A 20,022-nucleotide genomic window follows, 5' to 3' on the forward strand; every position below is an offset into this window, starting at 1 on the left:
CGTGCTGAATAAGCCGCTAGCCCATCTGCCTCCTCCTTGACCATCCAATCAGGCCCCTCTCCCCTCCCTTCCCTAGTCCCCACCTCTGTGCTGAGTAAGTACCTTGTGTTCCAGCACCCTACGCCCCCCCCCCAGACACAGTCTCTCCCTCTCTCTCTTTCTCTCTTCTCTCCCCCCGCTGGAAGGTCAGAGCCAGTGCTGGGAGGATTAAAATGAGGAGGAGCTAATCTAGTTAGCTGTTAACTGAGTCTCAGTCCTCCCTCCCTCTGTCTGTCTCTCTCTCAGTCTCTTTCTCTCTTGCACGGTTTTTATTTTATTTAGCCATTATGGCCCCTCCCTCCAACCCGCTTTATGGCCCATCCCTCCAACCCGCTTTATGGCCCCTCCCTCCAACCCGCTTTATGGCCCATCCCTCCAACCCGCTTTATGGCCCCTCCCTCCAACCCGCTTTATGGCCCATCCCTCCAACCCGCTTTATGGCCCCTCCCTCCAACCCGCTTTATGGCCCATCCCTCCAACCCGCTTTATGACCCATCCCTCCAACCCGCTTTATGGCCCCTCCTTCCAACCCGCTTTATGGCCCCTCCCTCCAACCCTTATATTCCAAGATGGCGTAGCAGTTCAGACGTCCTTTACCCTCCTCTTGTCGTGTCCCGTGTATATATTTACATATTTTTCTTCGCATTATCTTTTTACATTTTTTCTTCTAAAACTCAACCTCAAAGCACTCTCCTGCAACCCGCCTCACCAATTTAAAAAAGAAAGTATTATTTACCTCAAATCCGAAATCCACAACAGAAGCTAGCCAGAGGTTAGCCATTTTCACTGGCTAACGTTGGAGTTCAGCTAGCCACGGTTAGCTGTCCTCAGCTATCCATTAGCTCGAAAAGCTATCGCCAGTTTTTGTACAGCGCGACTCAGACCAGAGCACACCGGACCTATTCTCTCTCCTTTCCCCGATTTCTACCGCAGGCTCTGGACATTTACACCTGGATCTTGCAGCTAACTAGCTGCTACCTGAGTGACTATTGGCAACGTCGGTCCCGGAATTAACACACATTATTACGGAGCTAGCCAGCTGAAGAGTTCCGTCAGCCACTCGTGGGCTTTTCCTGAGCTAGCCAGCTGAAGTGTCCCCTGGGCTACAATCACCTATCCTGACCCGCTTTACTGCCGATGCGGAGCCCCATCGGGCCCTCACGACTGGACCACCGACGTTATCTGCCCGAGGGAGTTATCCAACTGGCCCCTCCGTCGCGATGTAACCTGATCGCCCATCTGCGGCCCACTAATCGTTAATCGTTAGCTGTCTTATCGGCTGCGATCTGAGTAGGTCTATCGGACACTTTTCTTGGGCCACTATAACTAACTATTTTGCCAACTTGGACTGGTCCCCCCTTCCACACGGAACCCCACTAACCCACAGACGGAAACGCACGAGGTGGCTAAAAACAGACCTCCCTCCATCTTCCACCAGCTTGCTACCTGTGGCCCGGCTAGCTGTCTGAATCTCACTGGACCCTTTGATCACTCGGCTAAGCATGCCTCTCCTCAATGTCAATATGCAATGTCCATTGCTGTTCTGGTTAGTGTTTATTGGCTTATTTCACTGTAGAGCCTCTAGCCCTGCTCATTATACCTTATCCAACCTCTCAGTTCCTCCACCCACACATGCTATGACATCTTCTGGTTTCAATGATGTTTCTAGAGACAATATCTCTCTCATCATCACTAAATTCCTAGGTTTACCTCCTCTGTATTCACATCCCACCATACCTTTGTCTGTACATTATACCTTGAAGCTATTTTATCGCCCCCAGAAACCTGCTCCTTTTTCTCTCTATTCTGGACGTCACAGACGACCAATTCTTATAGCTTTTAGCCGTACCCTTATACTCATTCTTCTCTGCTCCTCTGGGGATGTAGAGGTGAATCCAGGCCCTGCAGTGCCTGGCTCCACTCCTACTCCCCAGGCGCTCTCTTTTGATGACTTCTGTAACCGTAATAACCTTGGTTTCATGCATGTTAACATTAGAAGCCTCCTCCCTAAGTTTGTTTTATTCACTGCTTTAGCACACTCTGCCAACCCGGATGTCCTAGCTGTGTCTTAATCTTGGCTTAGGAAGTCCACCAAAAACTCTGAAATCTTCATCCCTAACTACAACGTTTTCAGACAAGATAGAACGACCAAAGGGGGCGGTGTTGCAATCTACTGCAGAGATAGCCTGCAGAGCTCTGTCCTGCTATCCAGGTCTGTACCCAAATAATTTGAACTTCTACTTTTAAAAATCCACCTCTCCAAAAACAAGTCTCTCACCATCGCCGCCTGCTATAGACCCCCCTCGGCCCCTAGCTGTGCTCTGGACACCATATGTGAACTGATTGCCCCCCATCTATCTTCAGAGCTCGTGCTACTAGGTGACCTAAACTGGGACATGCTTAACACCCCAGCCATCCTACAATCCAAGCTTGATGCCCTCAATCTCACACAAATTATTAATGAACCCACCAGGTACAACCCCAAAGCCGCAAACACTGGCACCCTCATAGATATCATCCTAACCAACGTGCCCTCTAAATACACCTCTGCTGTTTTCAACCAAGATCTCAGCGATCATTGCCTGCACCCGTAATGGTTCAGAGGTCAAACGACCTCCACTCATCACTGTCAAACGCTCCCTGAAACATTTCAACGAGCAAGCCTTTCTAATCGACCTGGCCCGGGTATCCTGGAAGGATATTGACCTCATCCCTTCAGTAGAGGATGCCTGGTTATTTTTTTTAAATGCCTTCCTCACCATCTTAAATAAGCATGCCCCTTTCAAGAAATTTAGAACCAGGAACAGATATAGCCCTTGGTTCTCCCCAGACCTGACTGCCCTTAACCAACACAAAAATATCCTGTGGCGTTCTGCATTAGCATCGAACTGCCCCCGCGATATGCAACTTTTCAGAGAAGTTAGAAACCAATACACACAGGCAGTTAGAAACGCCAAGGCTAGCTTTTTCAAACAGAAATTTGCTTCCTGCAACTCAAACTCTAAAAAGTTCTGGGACACTGTAAAGTCCATAGAGAATAAGAACACCTCCTCCCAACTGCCTACTGCACTGAGGATAGGAAACACTGTCACCACCGATAAGCCCACTATAATTGAGAATTTCAATAAGCATTTTTCTACGGCTGGCCATGCTTCCCACCTAACTACCCCTACTGCATTCAACAGCACTGCACCCCCCACAGCTACTCGCCCAAGCCTCCCCCATTTCTCCTTCTCCCAAATCCATTCAGCTGATGTTCTGAAAGAGCTGCAAAATCTGGACCCCTACAAATCAGCTGGGCTTGACAATCTGGACCCTTTCTTTCTAAAATTATCTGCCGAAATTATTATTACTAGCCTGTTCAACCTCTCTTTCGTGTCGTCTGAGATTCCCATAGATTGGAAAGCAGCTGCTGTCATCCCCCTCTTCAAAGGAGGTGACACTCTTAACCCAAATTGCTACAGACCTATATCCATCCTACCCTGCCTTTCTAAGGTCTTCGAAAGCCAAGTCAACAAACAGATTACCGACCATTTCGAATCCCACCGCACCCTCTCCGCTATGTAATCTGGTTTCAGAGCTGGTCATGGGTGCACCTCAGCCATGCTCAAGGTCCTAAACGACATCGTAACCGCCATCGATAAGAAACAATACTGTGCTGCCGTATTCATTGACCTGGCCAAAGCTTTTGACTCTGTTAATCACCACATCCTCATCGGCAGACTCAGTAGCCTGGTTCACCAACTACTTCTCTGATAGAGTTCAGTGTGTCAAATCGGAGGGCCTGCTGTCCGGACCTCTGGCAGTCTCTATGGGGGTACCACAGGGTTCAATTCTTGGGTCAACTCTTTTCTCTGTATACATCAATGATGTCGCTCTTGCTGCTGGTGAATCTCTGATCCACCTCTACGCAGACAACACCATTCTATATACTTCTGGCCCTTCTTTGGACACTGTGTTAACAACCCTCCAGACGAGCTTCAATGCCATACAACTCTGCTTCCGTGGTCTCCAACTGCTCCTAAATACAAGTAAAACTAAATGCATGCTCTTCAACCGATCGCTGCCTGCACCTGCCCGCCCGTCCAGCATCACTTCTCTGGACGGTTCTGACTTAGAATTTGTGGATAACTACAAATACCTAGGTGTCTGGTTAGACTGTAAACTCTCCTTCCAGACTCACATCAATCATCTCCAATCCAAAGTTAAATCTAGAATTGGCTTCCTATTTCGCAACAAAGCATCCTTCACTCATGCTGCCTAACATACCCTCGTAAAACTGACCATCCTACCAATCCTCGACTTCGGCGATGTCATTTACAAAATAGCCTCCAATACCCTACTCAACAAGCTGGATGCAGTCTATCACAGTGCCATCCGTTTTGTCACCAAAGCCCCATATACTACCCACCACTGCGACCTGTACGCTCTCGTTGGCTGGCCTTCGCTTCATAATCGTCGCCAAACACATTGGCTCCAGGTCATCTACAAGACCCTGCTAGGTAAAGTACCCCCTTATCTCCGCTCACTGGTCACCATAGCAGCACCCACCTGTAGCACGCGCTCCAGCAGGTATATCTCTCTGGTCACCCCTAAAGCCAACTCCTCCTTTGGTCGTCTCTCCTTCCAGTTCTCTGCTGCCAATGACTGGAACGAACTACAAAAATCTCTGAAACTGGAAACACTTATCTCCCTCACTAGCTTTAAGCACCAGCTATCAGAGCAGCTCCCAGATCACTGCACCTGTACATAGCCCATCTATAATTTAGCCCAAACTACTACCTCTTCCCCTACTGTATTTATTTATTTTATTTATTATTATTTTGCTCCTTTGCACCATATTATTTATATTTTAACTTTGAACTTTCTTCAAATTATAATTCTACCATTCCAGTGTTTTACTTGCTATACTTTATTTACTTTGCCACCATGGCCTTTTTTTGCCTTTACCTCCCTTATCTCACATCATTTGCTCACATTGTATATAGTCTTATTTTTGTCTACTGTATCATTGATTGTATGTTGTTTTACTCCATGTGTAACTCTGTGTTTTGTTGTCGAACTGCTTTGCTTTATCTTGGCCAGGTCGCAATTGTAAATGAGAACTTGTTCTCAACTTGCCTACCTGGTTAAATAAAGGTGAAATAAAAAATAAAATAAAAAAACCCGCTTTATGGCCCCTCCCTCCAACCCGCTTTATGGCCCCTCCTTCCAACCCGCTTTATGGCCCCTCCTTCCAACCCGCTTTATGGCCCATCCCTCCAACCCGCTTTATGGCCCCTCCCTCCAACCCGCTTTATGGCCCCTCCCTCCAACCCGCTTTATGGCCCCTCCCTCCAACCCGCTTTATGGCCCATCCCTCCAACCCGCTTTATGGCCCCTCCTTCCAACCCGCTTTATGGCCCATCCCTCCAACCCGCTTTATGGCCCCTCCCTCCAACTCGCTTTATGGCCCCTCCCTCCAACCCGCTTTATGGCCCCTCCCTCCAACCCGCTTTATGGCCCCTCCCTCCAACCCGCTTTATGGCCCCTCCCTCCAACCCGCTTTATTGCCCCTCCCTCCAACCCGCTTTATGGCCCCTCCCTCCAACCCGCTTTATGAGTTAGTTTGGACCCTCAGCTCAGGTGTGTGCGTGACTGTGTGCTGGCATCCTAGAAACAGAGGTACAAAGGTTTATGTAGGGGAGCATAAGTACCGCTTCATAATGGCAAATGTCATGTTTTGTCAATGTCAAGCAGACATGGGTATTGTCCCAAACAGCACCTTATTCACTTTACAGTGTACTATTTTGAAATAGGGAAAAGAGTTGCCTTTTGAGATGCACCCTTATTCCTCCATTACTACCCCTCCATTCAGACACTTGAGTCACAAGAACAGGGCTCCCATCTTCAGAGGAATAAGAGGAAGTTGCGTCACTTCGGTCGGCAACTAAACCCGTATGATGTAATGGCAGGCAACCTCAACCCCTAAGGCTGATCTGTCATACAGACATATGTGTAGGCGGGTAATGGTCTGTCTGCCTGCTTGCCAGTTTATCAACTTACACACCATCATAACCTGTCCCCTCAACTAACACACCATCATAACCTGTCCCCTCAACTTACACATCACCATAACCTGTCCCCTCAACTAACACACCATCATAATCTGTCCCCTCAACTTACACACCATCATAACCTGTCCCCTCAACTAACACACCACCATAACCTGTCCCCTCAACGAACACACCATCATAACCTGTCCCCTCAACTAACGCACCACCATGACCTGTCCCCTCAACTTACACATCACCATAACCTGTCCCCTCAACTTACACACCACCATAACCTGTCCCCTCAACTTACACATCACCATAACCTGTCCCCTCAACTTACACATCACCATAACCTGTCCCCTCAACTTACACCCCACATAACCTGTCCCCTCAACTTACACACCACCATAACCTGTCCCCTCAACTTACACACCACCATAACCTGTCCCCTCAACTTACACATCACCATAACCTGTCCCCTCAACTAACACACCACCATAACCTGTCCCCTCAACTTACACATCACCATAACCTGTCCCCTCAACTTACACACCATCATAACCTGTCCCCTCAACTTACACACCATCATAACCTGTCCCCTCAACTAACACACCACCATAACCTGTCCCCTCAACTTACACACCATCATAACCTGTCCCCTCAACTGACACACCACCATAACCTGTCCCTTCAACTTACACACCATCATAACCTGTCCCCTCAACTAACACATCACCATAACCTGTCCCCTCAACTTACACACCACCATAACCTGTCCCCTCAACTAACACATCACCATAACCTGTCCCCTCAACTTACACACCACCATAACCTGTCCCCTCAACTAACACACCATCAAAACCTGTCCCCTCAACTTACACACCATCATAACCTGTCCCCTCAACTTACACACCACCATAACCTGTCCCCTCAACTTACACATCACCATAACCTGTCCCCTCAACTTACACATCACCATAACCTGTCCCCTCAACTTACACACCATCATAACTTGTCCCCTCAACTAACACACCACCATAACCTGTCCCCTCAACTAACACACCATCATAACCTGTCCCCTCAACTTACACACCATCATAACCTGTCCCCTCAATTTACACACCATCATAACCTGTTCCCTCAACTTACACACCACCATAACCTGTCCCCTCAATTTACACACCATCATAACCTGTTCCCTCAACTTACACATCACCATAACCTGTCCCCTCAACTAACACACCATCATAACCTGTCCCCTCAACTAACACATCACCATAACCTGTCCCCTCAACTAACACACCATCAAAACCTGTCCCCTCAACTAACACAACACCATAACCTGTTCCCTCAACTTACACACCACCATAACCTGTCCCCTCAATTTACACACCATCATAACCTGTTCCCTCAACTTACACATCACCATAACCTGTCCCCTCAACTAACACACCATCATAACCTGTCCCCTCAACTAACACATCACCATAACCTGTCCCCTCAACTAACACACCATCAAAACCTGTCCCCTCAACTAACACAACACCATAACCTGTCCCCTCAACTAACACATCACCATAACCTGTCCCCTCAACTAACACACCATCATAACCTGTCCCCTCAATTTCCTAAGCTGAATCTAGGAATGTATTATCCTATTTTAGACTGTTAACATTGCTTTAATTCAGCAGGGAGCATATTTAGCCAGTTCATTTTAGGGATGTATGACTGTTTAAATAATCCCTTTCTATGGTTCCGTGACAGTAGACCTGTATTGTATTCGTATTAGTACTGTGCAGCCGTCTTCATCGACCTGGCCAAGGCTTTCGACTCTGTCAATCACCGTATTCTTATCGGCAGACTCAATAGCCTTGGCTTCTCAAATGACTGCCTCGCCTGTTTCACCAACTACTTGGTGACGACACCATTCTGTATACATCTGGCCCTTCTTTGGACACTGTGTTAACTAACCTCCAGACGAGCTTCAATGCCATACAACACTCCTTCCGTGGCTTCCAATTGCTCTTAAACGCTAGTAAAACTAAATGCATGCTTTTCAACCGTTCGCTGCCCGCCCGCCCAACTAGCATCACTACTCTGGACGGTTCTGACTATGTGGACAACTACAAACACCTAGGTGTCTGGCTAGACTGTAAACTCTTCTTCCAGACTCATATTAAACATCTCCAATCCAAAATTAAATCTAGAATCGGCTTTCTATTTCGCAACAAAGCCTCCTTCACTCACGCCGCCAAACATACCCTCGTAAAACTGACTATCCTACCGATCCTCGACTTCGGCGATGTCATTTACAAAATAGCTTCCAATACTCAGAAAACTGGATGGAGTCTATCACAGTACCATCCGTTTTGTTACCAAATCACCTTATACCACTGCGACCTGTATGCTCTCGTCGGCTGGCCCTCGCTACATATTCGTCGCCAGACCCACTGGCTCCAGGTCATCTATAAGTCTTTGCTAGGTAAATCCCTGCCTTATCTCAGCTCACTGGTCACGATAACAACACCCACCCGTAGCACGTTCCAGCAGGTATATCTCACTGGTCATCCCCAAAGCCAACACCTACTTTGGCTGCCTTTTCTTCCAGTTCGCTGCTGCCAATAACTGGAACGAATTGCAAAAATCACTGAAGCTGGAGACTTATATTTCTCTCACTGACTTTAAACATCAGCTATCTGAGCTGCTAACCGATCGCTGCATCTGTAAATAGCCCATCCAATCTACCTACCTCATCCCCATATTGTTTTTATTTACTTTTCTTCTCTTTTGCACACCAGTATTTCTACTTGCACATCATCATCTGCTCATCTATCACTCCAGTGTTAATCTGCTAAATTGTAATTACTTTGCTACTATGGCCTATTTATTACCTTACCTCCTCATGCCATTTGCACACACTGTATGTATATAGACTTTCTTTTTTTCTATTGTGTTATTGACTGTACGCTTGTTTATTCCATGTGTAACTCTGTGTTGTTGTTTGTGTCGCACTGCTTTGCTTTATCTTGGCCAGGTCGCAGTTGTAAATGAGAACTTGTTCTCAACTAGCTTACCTGGTTAAATAATGGTGAAATAAAATACATAAATCCCCAAAAATTACAGACACAATAGTTGCCTTTCCCTATCACATGCCAAGTATTGTAGTGAAGCTATTCTGTGTGTGTGTGTGAGAATGGGAGCAGGTTTTATTGGTATGGGAAGAGCGTAGTCGTGGTGGGGCGGTCTGCTGCGTGTGTGTCTGAGGTGGGTATGACCGCTCGCTGCCTCGCCTGCCTGTGTTTTGCTGCAGCCTCAGTCTGCATATGCGGCTGGCTGGCTGAATGGCTGGCTGGCTGGCTGGCTGAATGGCTGGCTGGCTGAATGGCTGGCTGAATGGCTGGCTGGCTGAATGGCTGGCTGAATGGCTGAATGGCTGGCTGGCTGGCTGGCTGGCTGGCTGAATGGCTGGCTGGCTGAATGGCTGGTGGGATTGCATCACGCTGGCCGGGCTGAAAGGGCACCATGATGTAACTGTGAGTAATACTACCTCCAGTGAAGTGAAGCAGCTCAGCACTGTACTGTACTATACTGTTCTGTTCTATACTGTACTATACGGTACTATACTATAACATACTGTACTATACTATACTGTAATGTACTAGACTATACGGGACTATACTGGAATATATTGTACTATACTGTAATGTACTGGACTATACTGTACTGTACTATACTGTGATGTGAATGGCATGGAGGAGTGGATGTGGAGTTGCTACTGCTGCACACTCTATGTGTGTCCCAAATGGCACCTTATTCAAATGTAGTGCACTATATAAGGAATAGGGTGCCATTTGGGACGTAGCCCGTGTCACCGGCTGACTGGTTCACAACAGTGCTGATCAGACAGTGAAGACATGTTTTGTATACCCATAACAAGCTATAACAACACGTAACAAGCTATAACAACCCGTAACAAGCTATAACAACCCGTAACAAGCTATAACAACCCATAACAAGCTATAACAACCCGTAACAAGCTATAACAACCCGTAACAAGCTATAACAACCCGTAACAAGCTATAACAACCCATAACAAGCTATAACAACCCGTAACAAGCTATAACAACCCGTAAATAGCCCGTAACAAGCTATAACAACCCGTAACAAGCTATAACAACCCGTAACAAGCTATAACAACCCGTAACAAGCTGAAACAAGCTACAAATCAAATCAAATTTTATTTGTCACATACACGTGTTTAGCAGATGTTATTGTGGGTGTAGCGAAATGCTGTAACAAGCCATAACAAGCTGTAACAACCTGTACAGTCAGATTACCATCAGACAGATCCACATCCGCCATATGGTTGATGTATTGAGGGAATGACAGTTTTCATGATCGATGGATTGGTTTATACAATCATAGCTCATCCGTAGCGGAGTAATGAACATTCAATGCTGTTATATATGATAAAGTCACTAATGATGCGTACACCAGATGATATAGTGCACTTCACAGGGAATAAGGTTCCATTTGGGACGCATCCAGAATGTTATGTTTGACATTTCTGACATGTTCCTATCCGTGTCGTTGTCTAGGTGTGCCCACGCCGACGGCAGAGATTCTCCACCACACGCTGAGTATGCTGGTCCGGGAGAGGAAGATCTACCCCACACCAGAGGGATACTTCATCGTCACGCCCCAGACCTACTTCATCACGCCCTCTCTCATCAGGACCAGCTCCAAATGGTACCACCTGGATGAGAGGATACCTGACCGCCAGCAACAACAACAACAACAGCAACAACAACAACAGTGTACCTCCCCCCTCTCTGGAACCATCACCCCCTCCACTTCTGGCTGTGTCAGGGACAGGTCCCATCCTAAGAACCATGGAGACTCATATAATAGTTACCGTGATGACCCCCCCAGCCACCATACCACCCTCACCAGGAAGTCCCCTAAGGAGCACCGAGAGGCCTACTCTCCCCACTCCCCTCACTCACCCCACTCCCCTCACACACCCACACAGACCCAGCCCCAGCCTACCTCCACGGAGAAGACCCGGAGCACCCTCAGCTTCCCCTTCAAGTCGGACACCCTGACCAAGCACCGTGAGGGGGGCAGCAGCGGGGAGAAGCAGTCCAAGAAGTTTGGCCTCAAGCTGTTCCGGCTGAGCTTCAAGAAGGACAAGACCAAGCAGCTGGCCACCTTCTCGGCCCAGTTCCCCCCGGAGGAGTGGCCTCTGCGGGACGAGGAGACGCCCACGGCCGTGCCGCGCGACGTGGAGATGGAGATAATCAGGCGGATCAACCCGGACCTGACGGTGGAAAACGTGGCGAGACACACGGCCGTGATGAAGAGGCTGGAGGAGGAGAGGGCTCAGAGGAGCAAGGCCAGCTCGTCAGCCCAGCACAGCGCACGCAGCAGGAGGAGCCGCGGACACCGCAAGCCCCAAGGCAAGCCGTCGCGCTCCCACAGTAAAACCCGCGCCTCCCGGGGAGACCCCTCTGAGGGATCCAACCTGGACCTGGGGGCTGAGAGGGGCTACCGGGCTTACAGCTCCTCCCTGGCGCGCTCGCCACGGGACGCCTCCTTCTCCATGGAGCGCAGCCGTGCCCGACACCTGGCCCACAGCAACCCAAACATCATGGAGACCCACCTGCCCATCACCCCGGAGTGGGACGTGTCGGGAGAGCTGGCCAAGAGGAGGACGGAGATGCCCTTCCCCGAGCCCTCGCACGGGCCGTCCCACTCCAAGGTGCACCGCAGCCACAGCCACACGCAGGAGAGGAAGTCGCGCAACGAGCGCTCGGACAACAAGGCCAAAGAGCGGTCCCGCTCCATGGACAACTCCAAAGGGCCCCTAGGGGCCGGGCAGATTGGGCCCCCGGACTACTTTGAGCGCAGCCCTGATGAGAGGGACAGAGACAGGAGCCGCTACTACACCGATGACGGGACCTTGAGGGCCTCAGCCCAGGCCTCCCAGTACTCCCACTCGCGGGCCACGCCCCCTGCTGCTAAGTTGGCCACACCTCCTGCTGCTAAATTAACCTCTGACCCCTGTGGGCCCGATGGAGGGAGAACACTTGAAAATAACAAAAGTAGAGACCGTTTACCTGCCTACGACAGCCAGAAGGCTTATTCTCCTAAACACATGGCTGAGGACTATTTCCAGTGCAATGCATCCACTGAGGCGGTCCTCACTATCCCTAGCCCATTAGGAAAACCCAATCACGATAGCTTACCTAAGGTGAAGGTGGGCTGTTCGTCCGACAGACAGACACCTCATCCCCCAGAGTACAAAGAGGACACTACAAAGGGACAGAACGGTGTTAGTTTGCCCATGCCCTGCAAGATGCCTGAGCCTTTGCCAAATGGCCGTTCAGTACAGCACCACAACACCAACTCTGGTAGCATGGACAGGAGGAAGGACATCTTCAGCAAAGACACTCTGTTCAAACCTCCGCCCAACACACTGCCCAGCGGCTACGGGGACGGCAGCTACTCCAGGTCGAGCACGCTGAGGAAGACCCCGGTCATGTCGTCTGCCGAGGTGCTGGACAGCCAGGAGCACTTTGAGCAGCCGGGCCCCCTGCTAGCTGTGCCCCGGCCCCCCTCCTCTGGCCCCTCAGGGATGGAGCAGGCTGGCTCGTGCCCGGCCGGGGAAGCCTCCTTCGACTACTACAATGTGTCTGATGACGATGAGCTGGAGGACGCCGCCTCAGCCAAGCAGGCAGAGCAGGAGCCGAAGTCCCCAGAGGGCTGTGCTGGGGTCGGTGGGGGGGGTACCATGCAGTGGCTGCTGGAGCGGGAGAAGGAGAGGGACCTCCAGCGCAGGTTTGAGAGGAACCTGACCTTCCCCAACCCCAAGGAGAGTGACCACAACAACCAGAGCCAGCAGTCAGCCCACTCAGCCAGGCTGGACAGCATGGACAGCAGTAGTGTTACAGTGGACAGTGGATTTAACTCTCCACGGTAAGCCTCGTCGGGTGACAACAACACACTCACTCACACAGCCTCTCTGTTTGTGTGGTCGGTGGTCATGAGAGGGGATGGCTTCTTATTCTGTGAATAGACTAATGGTGGGATTATTGTTCTCACATGAGAACATAATGGACTGGTAATATTATTCCATATGGTGCTGTTGATTCTAGTGAATCTGAAGTACAACCTATCAGGGTTATATCCCTGTAGAAGAGACAGAATAGGACTTTCCAATGTTCCCCAATTCCATAATTGCCTCTCATCCATGTGAACTTTTGCTTTTCTGTTTACAAAACAACATTTTTGCTCTGAATGGATTTGGTTTGCTTTGTTTGTTTCTTTCTTTCTGATGTCTGTGCTTCCCTCAATGATTCACGTTCATTTGAACTGTGGTTTTCTTCTGAGTGTCTTAGTGAATCACTTGAGCGTAAGCAGACATCTGTGTTTTTGTGGAGTTTTTTTTCTCGTGATACGTGGTGTCTGTCACTGAAGTATGTCCATTCCGGCAACCATTCACATGGCTTTACCTTCAGCCGACAAAATATGACCTTTTTTGGTCCCATAAGCAACATACAGTCTGGAGGTTTTTGAGGATTTTGATATTCATCAGTGGTAGAGGGAGAAAGGGGGAGTCCCTCAGCTCAGGCCTCTCTCTGTCACAGTGTGCATGGTTCATCTGTCGGGTCACAACTCTCTCAGCTGACACACAGCTCTCTCTTCTCATAACAGAAAAGTTGAGCCTCTAAATCCTAAAAGCCATAACTATAAACAAAGACTTGTTCAAAATGTGATTAAGTCGTTAGGGTATGCCTGAATCTACTTTACCGCAAAGAACGGACCTCACCGTTTTTTTATGTACTTTCAAATTGTGTGAAGAATTGTATTCTGGGTGTTTTTAAAGACTATTAAACTGTGGTCTTACATCATACAGATAGCAACCCCCCCAAAAGCTTTTGTGCATTACAACACTGCCTGTTTTTGCTAAATCCTTTTCACCCAGGCCCCTCTGGCATAGTGGGAGTGTGTGATGCTTCATTAGGGTCACATGTCTTCCTGTGTCTAACCCCGACCACATGCTCCAGCCTCTAAACAAGATGGATGCCCTCGCTAGCGCCGCTCGTCTTTGATTGGTTTGTATCACGCGTAGGTTTGCAGTTCAGAACCTCTGGGACCATCGGCTCATTTGTTTTCTGGCTGAGTTTCCCCTCCCCTCAGCCCCTACCGTGTTTCCAGCCACGGCCTCCCGCTCTCCCCCGTGGCCAGTAATGGAAAATAATGTCTCTGTATTCAGCAGACGTTTGGCTGTCTCTAGATAATGCTCCTCGGCAGACTGACCTGCCTTCTCAGCCAGCTTATTCAAACAAGATGGGCAACCTTTTATGGAAGTGATTGTGGAACTGGAAACAGTGACCGCTGCCGATTTGAAATGGCTTGGAGTTGGAGTGGTGGCCCTTCCTTGTAGATTCGGTTGCCTATTTCACAGCCTCTAACGACCTTGTGATTTTATTTTCCTGTGAAGAACAGTGAAGAAGTGTGATGTGGTTTTCCACTCTGTTGGGTTGGGATCACACCAGTGATCATGTGGAGCTCTTCAGGACAGATGTCACTAATCTCCTGTGTGACTGAAAGGGCATTGGTCCACGTATGTACAGGACTGGGTCTATTGGCCCCTCCCTCCCAGGCAGCTCAGCTCCACCCCTCTCCCGTAGTCTTGGCCTGCAGATGGAGCCAGTGAGGAGAACCACATCCACCTTTCATGGGTGACCTGGTCTAGCTGGCGGTGGAAAGATAGAAACAGGCATGATCAGCCTTTTTTGACATGCTGTTACTCTTTAAATCAGTAAGATACCATTCCAAACAACTATCTAGTCATACAGATATTAATACCTTAAATATGATCAGGAATGTAATGTTACGAACAAGTCCATTACAGAGAACATCAGACAAACCATGAATGAGAACCACACTTTATAAGTGTCAATATCTGCCAGAGGTTATCGATCTTATGACTCTTCTCTCATTCGTTCTTCTTGCTATACCCATCTTTTCTTCTCACCTTTTGTATCCCCCCCCCCCCTCCCCCCCTTCAGGACAGTGGTTACAGCAGTTACTGGTTAACATGGAGAGGATATCAAGTTTTGATTTACTTGAAGGGAACTCCCTAACCTCAATCCGTGCTGCCTATACCTGGAAACCTTTATAGACAACGTGTCAATAATCAATCAGATACTTTCTGCTCTCACACATAACATGCTTCTGTGTTCGGACCTCTCCTTCTTTCTCCTCATTCTCTTCACCATTCTATTGTTCTCTTTTTGTTCTTTCCCTTCCTCTCCTCTTCTTCCTGGCTCAGCACACGAGAGAGTCTGGCCTCAAACACCTCCAGCATCGTGGAGAGCAACAGACGGCAGAACCTGGCTCTGAGTCCCGGACATCTGGGAATCGCCACGGGCAACGGTCCACCTTTCACCTTCCGGACCATTCCAGAGCCGCCGCCAACCACCCAACCCGAGAAACTCCAGAAACCCTCAAACTGTTTGGCCTCCATCACCAGTGTGTGACAGTGGCAGGAGAGGGAGATCAGATGAAGAGGGAGGTGTTGGGTTTGGATGAGTACAGCTCCTCCACCTCACTGGGACTGTTATAGTATCCAGACTGGCTGACACAACATACACCACACCAGCCCGTTCAGCGACTGGTATTACATTGTCAATCTGTCATTCAATGGTTTTGGATGAGTTTTCCTCATCTTCTGTTGGGTAATATTTGAATTTGTGATACTCACTACTACATTGTAACACCACTTCTCACAAGATTACATCTATAAAAATATTTAAAAGCATTGATCTTTTTCAATCCCAATCTAAACCTTGGAAGGAAAAAAAACGTCATTCTATAGGTCCTTTTTTGTTTTTACTGAGCAGTTTTAATTTATTTCATGTGACTGATTTGACTTTGAACTGCCTGTTGACATTCTGTCATTTATTTTGGTGTCAAATGTATAATTTTATAATCTCAGGTCACGCGTAATTACACTCCTACCATTTTTTGGCTATGTGTGGCTGTTGAGCTTTTTAAACATACTCTTTAGCCCCCTCTGCTGGCTCACGAGGCTCTGACACAATGCGACGCATACACAGCCCTGCTAGCTAGACTTTACCTGACCCTTCTGCCATAAGGCCTACATAATGCTGTCATGATATTATAACATGTAATAAACCGGTATGTCAGCTCATGACGACTGATTTACAGCTGTCCTAACAGAAACCGTGGTTTAGGCTTGTTAATTGTCTGGCCATACATCTAGACAATTAGCATACCTGAGTAATGGTTTGTGTCATGACTGTGTCAAGTGACATAAGCAGCTGTCATTATGGTTTGTAATGCTATGACATTATTATGACAGTGTTACGTAGAGTTCAAGTGACATGTTATCCTTAGTGATGTTAGGAGTGCAACATGTCCAGTCCATCCAAGCCCTCTGTAGGGTACTATTGGTGTGCCAGAGTACCCCTCTGTACCATGGTACTGAACCCAGCCCTGATGCTGCTGTAGTCTAGATAACAAAATCCAAGTGTTTGAACTGGGCTCTTAGAGCTAATGTTTACATAGAATCAGGTCTCTCAGCACATTTTGGTACATTGTAAATACAGATTAAGGAAAGGCCTCGATGCCCGACAGGGATTGAGTTTCTAAGCAGAACTACACGGCAGTCATGGCCAACAATGGAAAAACCGAACTTTTCTTTTTATTGGATCAAAAATGTCACACTATTCCTGGTGCTATTACCTGTGGTATTTTCCTGTTGAATGCATTCGATGTTCAAATTAACAACAAGGGACTTTTGAATATGGACAATGTCGAAAACTATCCCCTTTATAGAGGCAGATTATGTCAGTCCTCTCTCTTTATAGAGGCAGATAAGGTCAGTCCTCTCTCTTTATAGAGGCAGATAAGGTCAGTCCTCTCTCTTTATAGAGGCAGATAAGGTCAGTCCTCTCTCTTTATAGAGGCAGATAAGGTCAGTCCTCTCTCTTCATAGAGGCAGATAAGGTCAGTCCTCTCTCTTTATAGAGGCAGATAAGGTCAGTCCTCTCTCTTTATAGAGGCAGATAAGGTCAGTCCTCTCTCTTTATAGAGGCAGATAAGGTCCTCTCTCCCCAGCCCTCTGAGTTGTTGTCATATTAACCCTATGTTGTCAGATTCTCTCTAATACAACTACCTCCACAACAGTAGAGTAGTGGCTCTCCTCTTACAAATCACTGTCATCAGCCTGTATCCTGTGAATGTCAATGTAAAAGCCCTAGAAATGACTCACACACAAAGACCATGTCAAAGTGCTGGACTGACTCTCCTATTGTCATTCTCACGACAGCAGAGCTCACCTGTATGCGCTACTTGACTATTTAGCCCCTCTGTCTCTCTGAGTTTATTAGAGGTCTTCTCACGCAATTCTCACTTTTTGACTCTCTCACTTCCCCCAACAGAAATGTAATCATTTCTGTGCAGTTTGATTAGAAGGGGGGGGGGGGGTTCTCCTCTCCTCTATTTAATAATGTTAAGGATATCAAAGGTCAAAGGTGATCTCTTATAGCACAGCATTTCCGTAGTGTACATCACCGTCTTCTCAGCACTGTGTACCATCAGTATCCATGTCTCATACAGTGTGATGATGAGCCTATGAAGGGAGCGGTGTCAACCTTGTCAGTAGTACAGTTCCAGTCCAATGACAACGCATTGAAAAGGTACATTTTCAGTTTTTGTGAGCTCTTCAAATAATGATCAACATCATCAATTCCCTCTGAAATCAAAAGGGAGAATTGCAGCCAAGACTGCCTTGTATTGTCATGTTTGCACTGAAATAAATGCCTGTTCTCTGGTTGCTGTAAAAGCCATCCAAGAAGGATGTTCTGTTTATATTGAAAATATTTCATATGAAATTCTGACAGTCCATGAAATGTCTTCCCTTAACATTGCGGATTTATAATGGAGTTCAATAACGTTGTTTCTAATTGTGACGGTATGTCATACTGTAGATGATCTTGGTCTGTCATGCTTAGTAAAATAATGTCAACAATAAGAGGGATTTTTTATGTCTATAATATCTAAGTCCCTTTTTGTGTAGTCATGGTGTTTACTGTTGTTCTAGTGTGTGTGGTATAACCTTTGGGGATTGTTACTTTTTAACATAATAAAATAACATGTTTGGTTATATGTCTTGAATGTCTTTATTTAATGGAAGACCAGAGGCTGTATGTATCAAGTGTCTCGGGAGTAGGGCTGCTGATTCGGGATCAGTTTTGCCTTTTAGATCACAATGAACAAGATGATATGGGCCAGGGGGACCTGATCCGAGATCAGCACTGCTACTCTAAGAGGCTTGATAACTTGTTTTCGCCGGTAGATGACGCTAAAGCGCCTCCAACCCACATCTGAGCTGCAATCTATCTCCACTAGATGGAGTTCTAGCCTCAGTATTTGGCTACAACAAGCAAACTAGTTCTTCTCAGCAACCTCCATCCACTCCACATATGGGTTCCTAACTAATTCATATGACAGGTACACTATATATACAAAAGTATGTGGACACCCCTTCAAAATAGTGGATTCGGCTATTTCAGCCGCACCCCGTTGCTGACCGGTGTATAAAATTGAGCACACAGCAATGCAATCTCCATAGACAAACATTGGCAGTAGAATGTTCTTACTGAAGAACTCAGTGACTTTCAACGTTGCACCGTCATAGGATGCCACCTTTCCAACAAGTCAGTAATTAACATTTCTGCCCTGCTAGAGCTGCCCCGGTCAACTGTAAGTGCTGTTATTGAGATGTGGAAGCGTCTAGGAGCGACAACGGCTCAGCCGTGAAGTGATAGGCCACACAAGCTCACAGAACGGGACCAGCGAATCCTGAAGCACGTAAAAATCGTCTGTCTTCGGTTGCAACACTCACTACCGAGTTCCAAACTGCCTCTGGAAGCAATGTCAGCACAAGAACTGTTCGTCGGGAGCTTTATGACATGGGTTTCCATGGCCGAGCAGCCGCACACAAGCCAAGATCACCATGTGCAATACCAAGTGTCGGCTGGAGGGGTGGAAAGCTCGCCGCCATTGGACTCTGGAGCAGTGGAAACACGTTCTCTGGAGTGATGAGTCACGCTTCACCATCTGGCAGTCCGACAGTGTTTGGCGGATGCCAGGAGAACGCTACCTGCCCCAATGCATAGTACCAACTGTAAAGTTTGGTAGAGGAGGAATAATGGTCTGGGGCTGTTTTTCATGGTTCGGGCTAGGCCCCTTAGTTCTAGTGAAGTGAAATCTTAACGCTACAGCATACAATGACATTCTAGATGATTCTGTGCTTCCAACTTTGTGGCAACAGTTCGGGGAAGGCCATTTCCTGTTTCAGCATGACAATACCCCATGCACAAAGTGAAGTCCATACAGAAATGGTTTGTCGAGATCGGTGTGGAAGAACTTGACTGGCCTGCACAGAGCCCTGACCTCAACTCCATCGAAAACCTTTGGGATGAATTGGAATGCCGACTGCGAGCCAGGCCTAATCGCCCAACATCAGTGCCCGACCTCACTAATGCTCTTGTGGCTGAATGGAAGCAAGTCCCTACAGTAATGTTCCAACATCTAGTAGAAAGCCTTCCCAGAAGAGTGGAGGCTGTTATAGCAGCAAAGGGGGAACCAACTCCATATTAATGCCCATGATTTTGGAATGAGATGTTGGACGAACAGGTGTCCACATACTTTTGGTAATGTAGTGTAAACTCCTGCATGACCTTTGGCCCGTGTAGTGTAGATCATTGGATTTCATTCGGTCACTTGTATTGCTTTTGGACAGGTTCTGACAACTTCCAAATTATGTTTTTTTTATTTTCATTAATAGCATTTTGTCTCTGTCTATCATTGTTTTGTGTCATTCCAAGTTGAGTGAAGTCCCTCCAGTATT

The 20,022-nt window shown here is 47.6% G+C and overlaps 1 protein-coding gene across 10 annotated transcripts in view; it reads left to right on the forward strand.

Moving 5' to 3' along the window:
• LOC115205512 (storkhead-box protein 2) overlaps positions 1 to 18,273 on the forward strand; it is an 86,230-nt gene extending 67,957 nt beyond the window's left edge. For 6 of the 10 annotated variants that reach the window (XM_029771572.1, XM_029771573.1, XM_029771574.1 and 3 more), the window contains 2 exons: positions 10,673 to 13,052; positions 15,415 to 18,273. In XM_029771572.1, the coding sequence (XP_029627432.1) occupies positions 10,673 to 13,052; positions 15,415 to 15,622 (2,588 nt within the window). In that variant the 3' untranslated portion in view covers positions 15,623 to 18,273. The remainder of the gene's footprint in view (positions 1 to 10,672; positions 13,053 to 15,414) is intronic. The other 4 variants (XR_003880629.1, XR_003880631.1, XR_003880628.1 and 1 more) reach the window with 4 other exon arrangements.
• The last annotated feature ends 1,749 nt before the right edge of the window (positions 18,274 to 20,022 follow it).

The sequence above is a fragment of the Salmo trutta genome, chromosome 13, assembly GCF_901001165.1.
Source record: "Salmo trutta chromosome 13, fSalTru1.1, whole genome shotgun sequence".
In the NCBI taxonomy this organism is placed as follows: Eukaryota; Metazoa; Chordata; class Actinopteri; order Salmoniformes; family Salmonidae; genus Salmo; species Salmo trutta.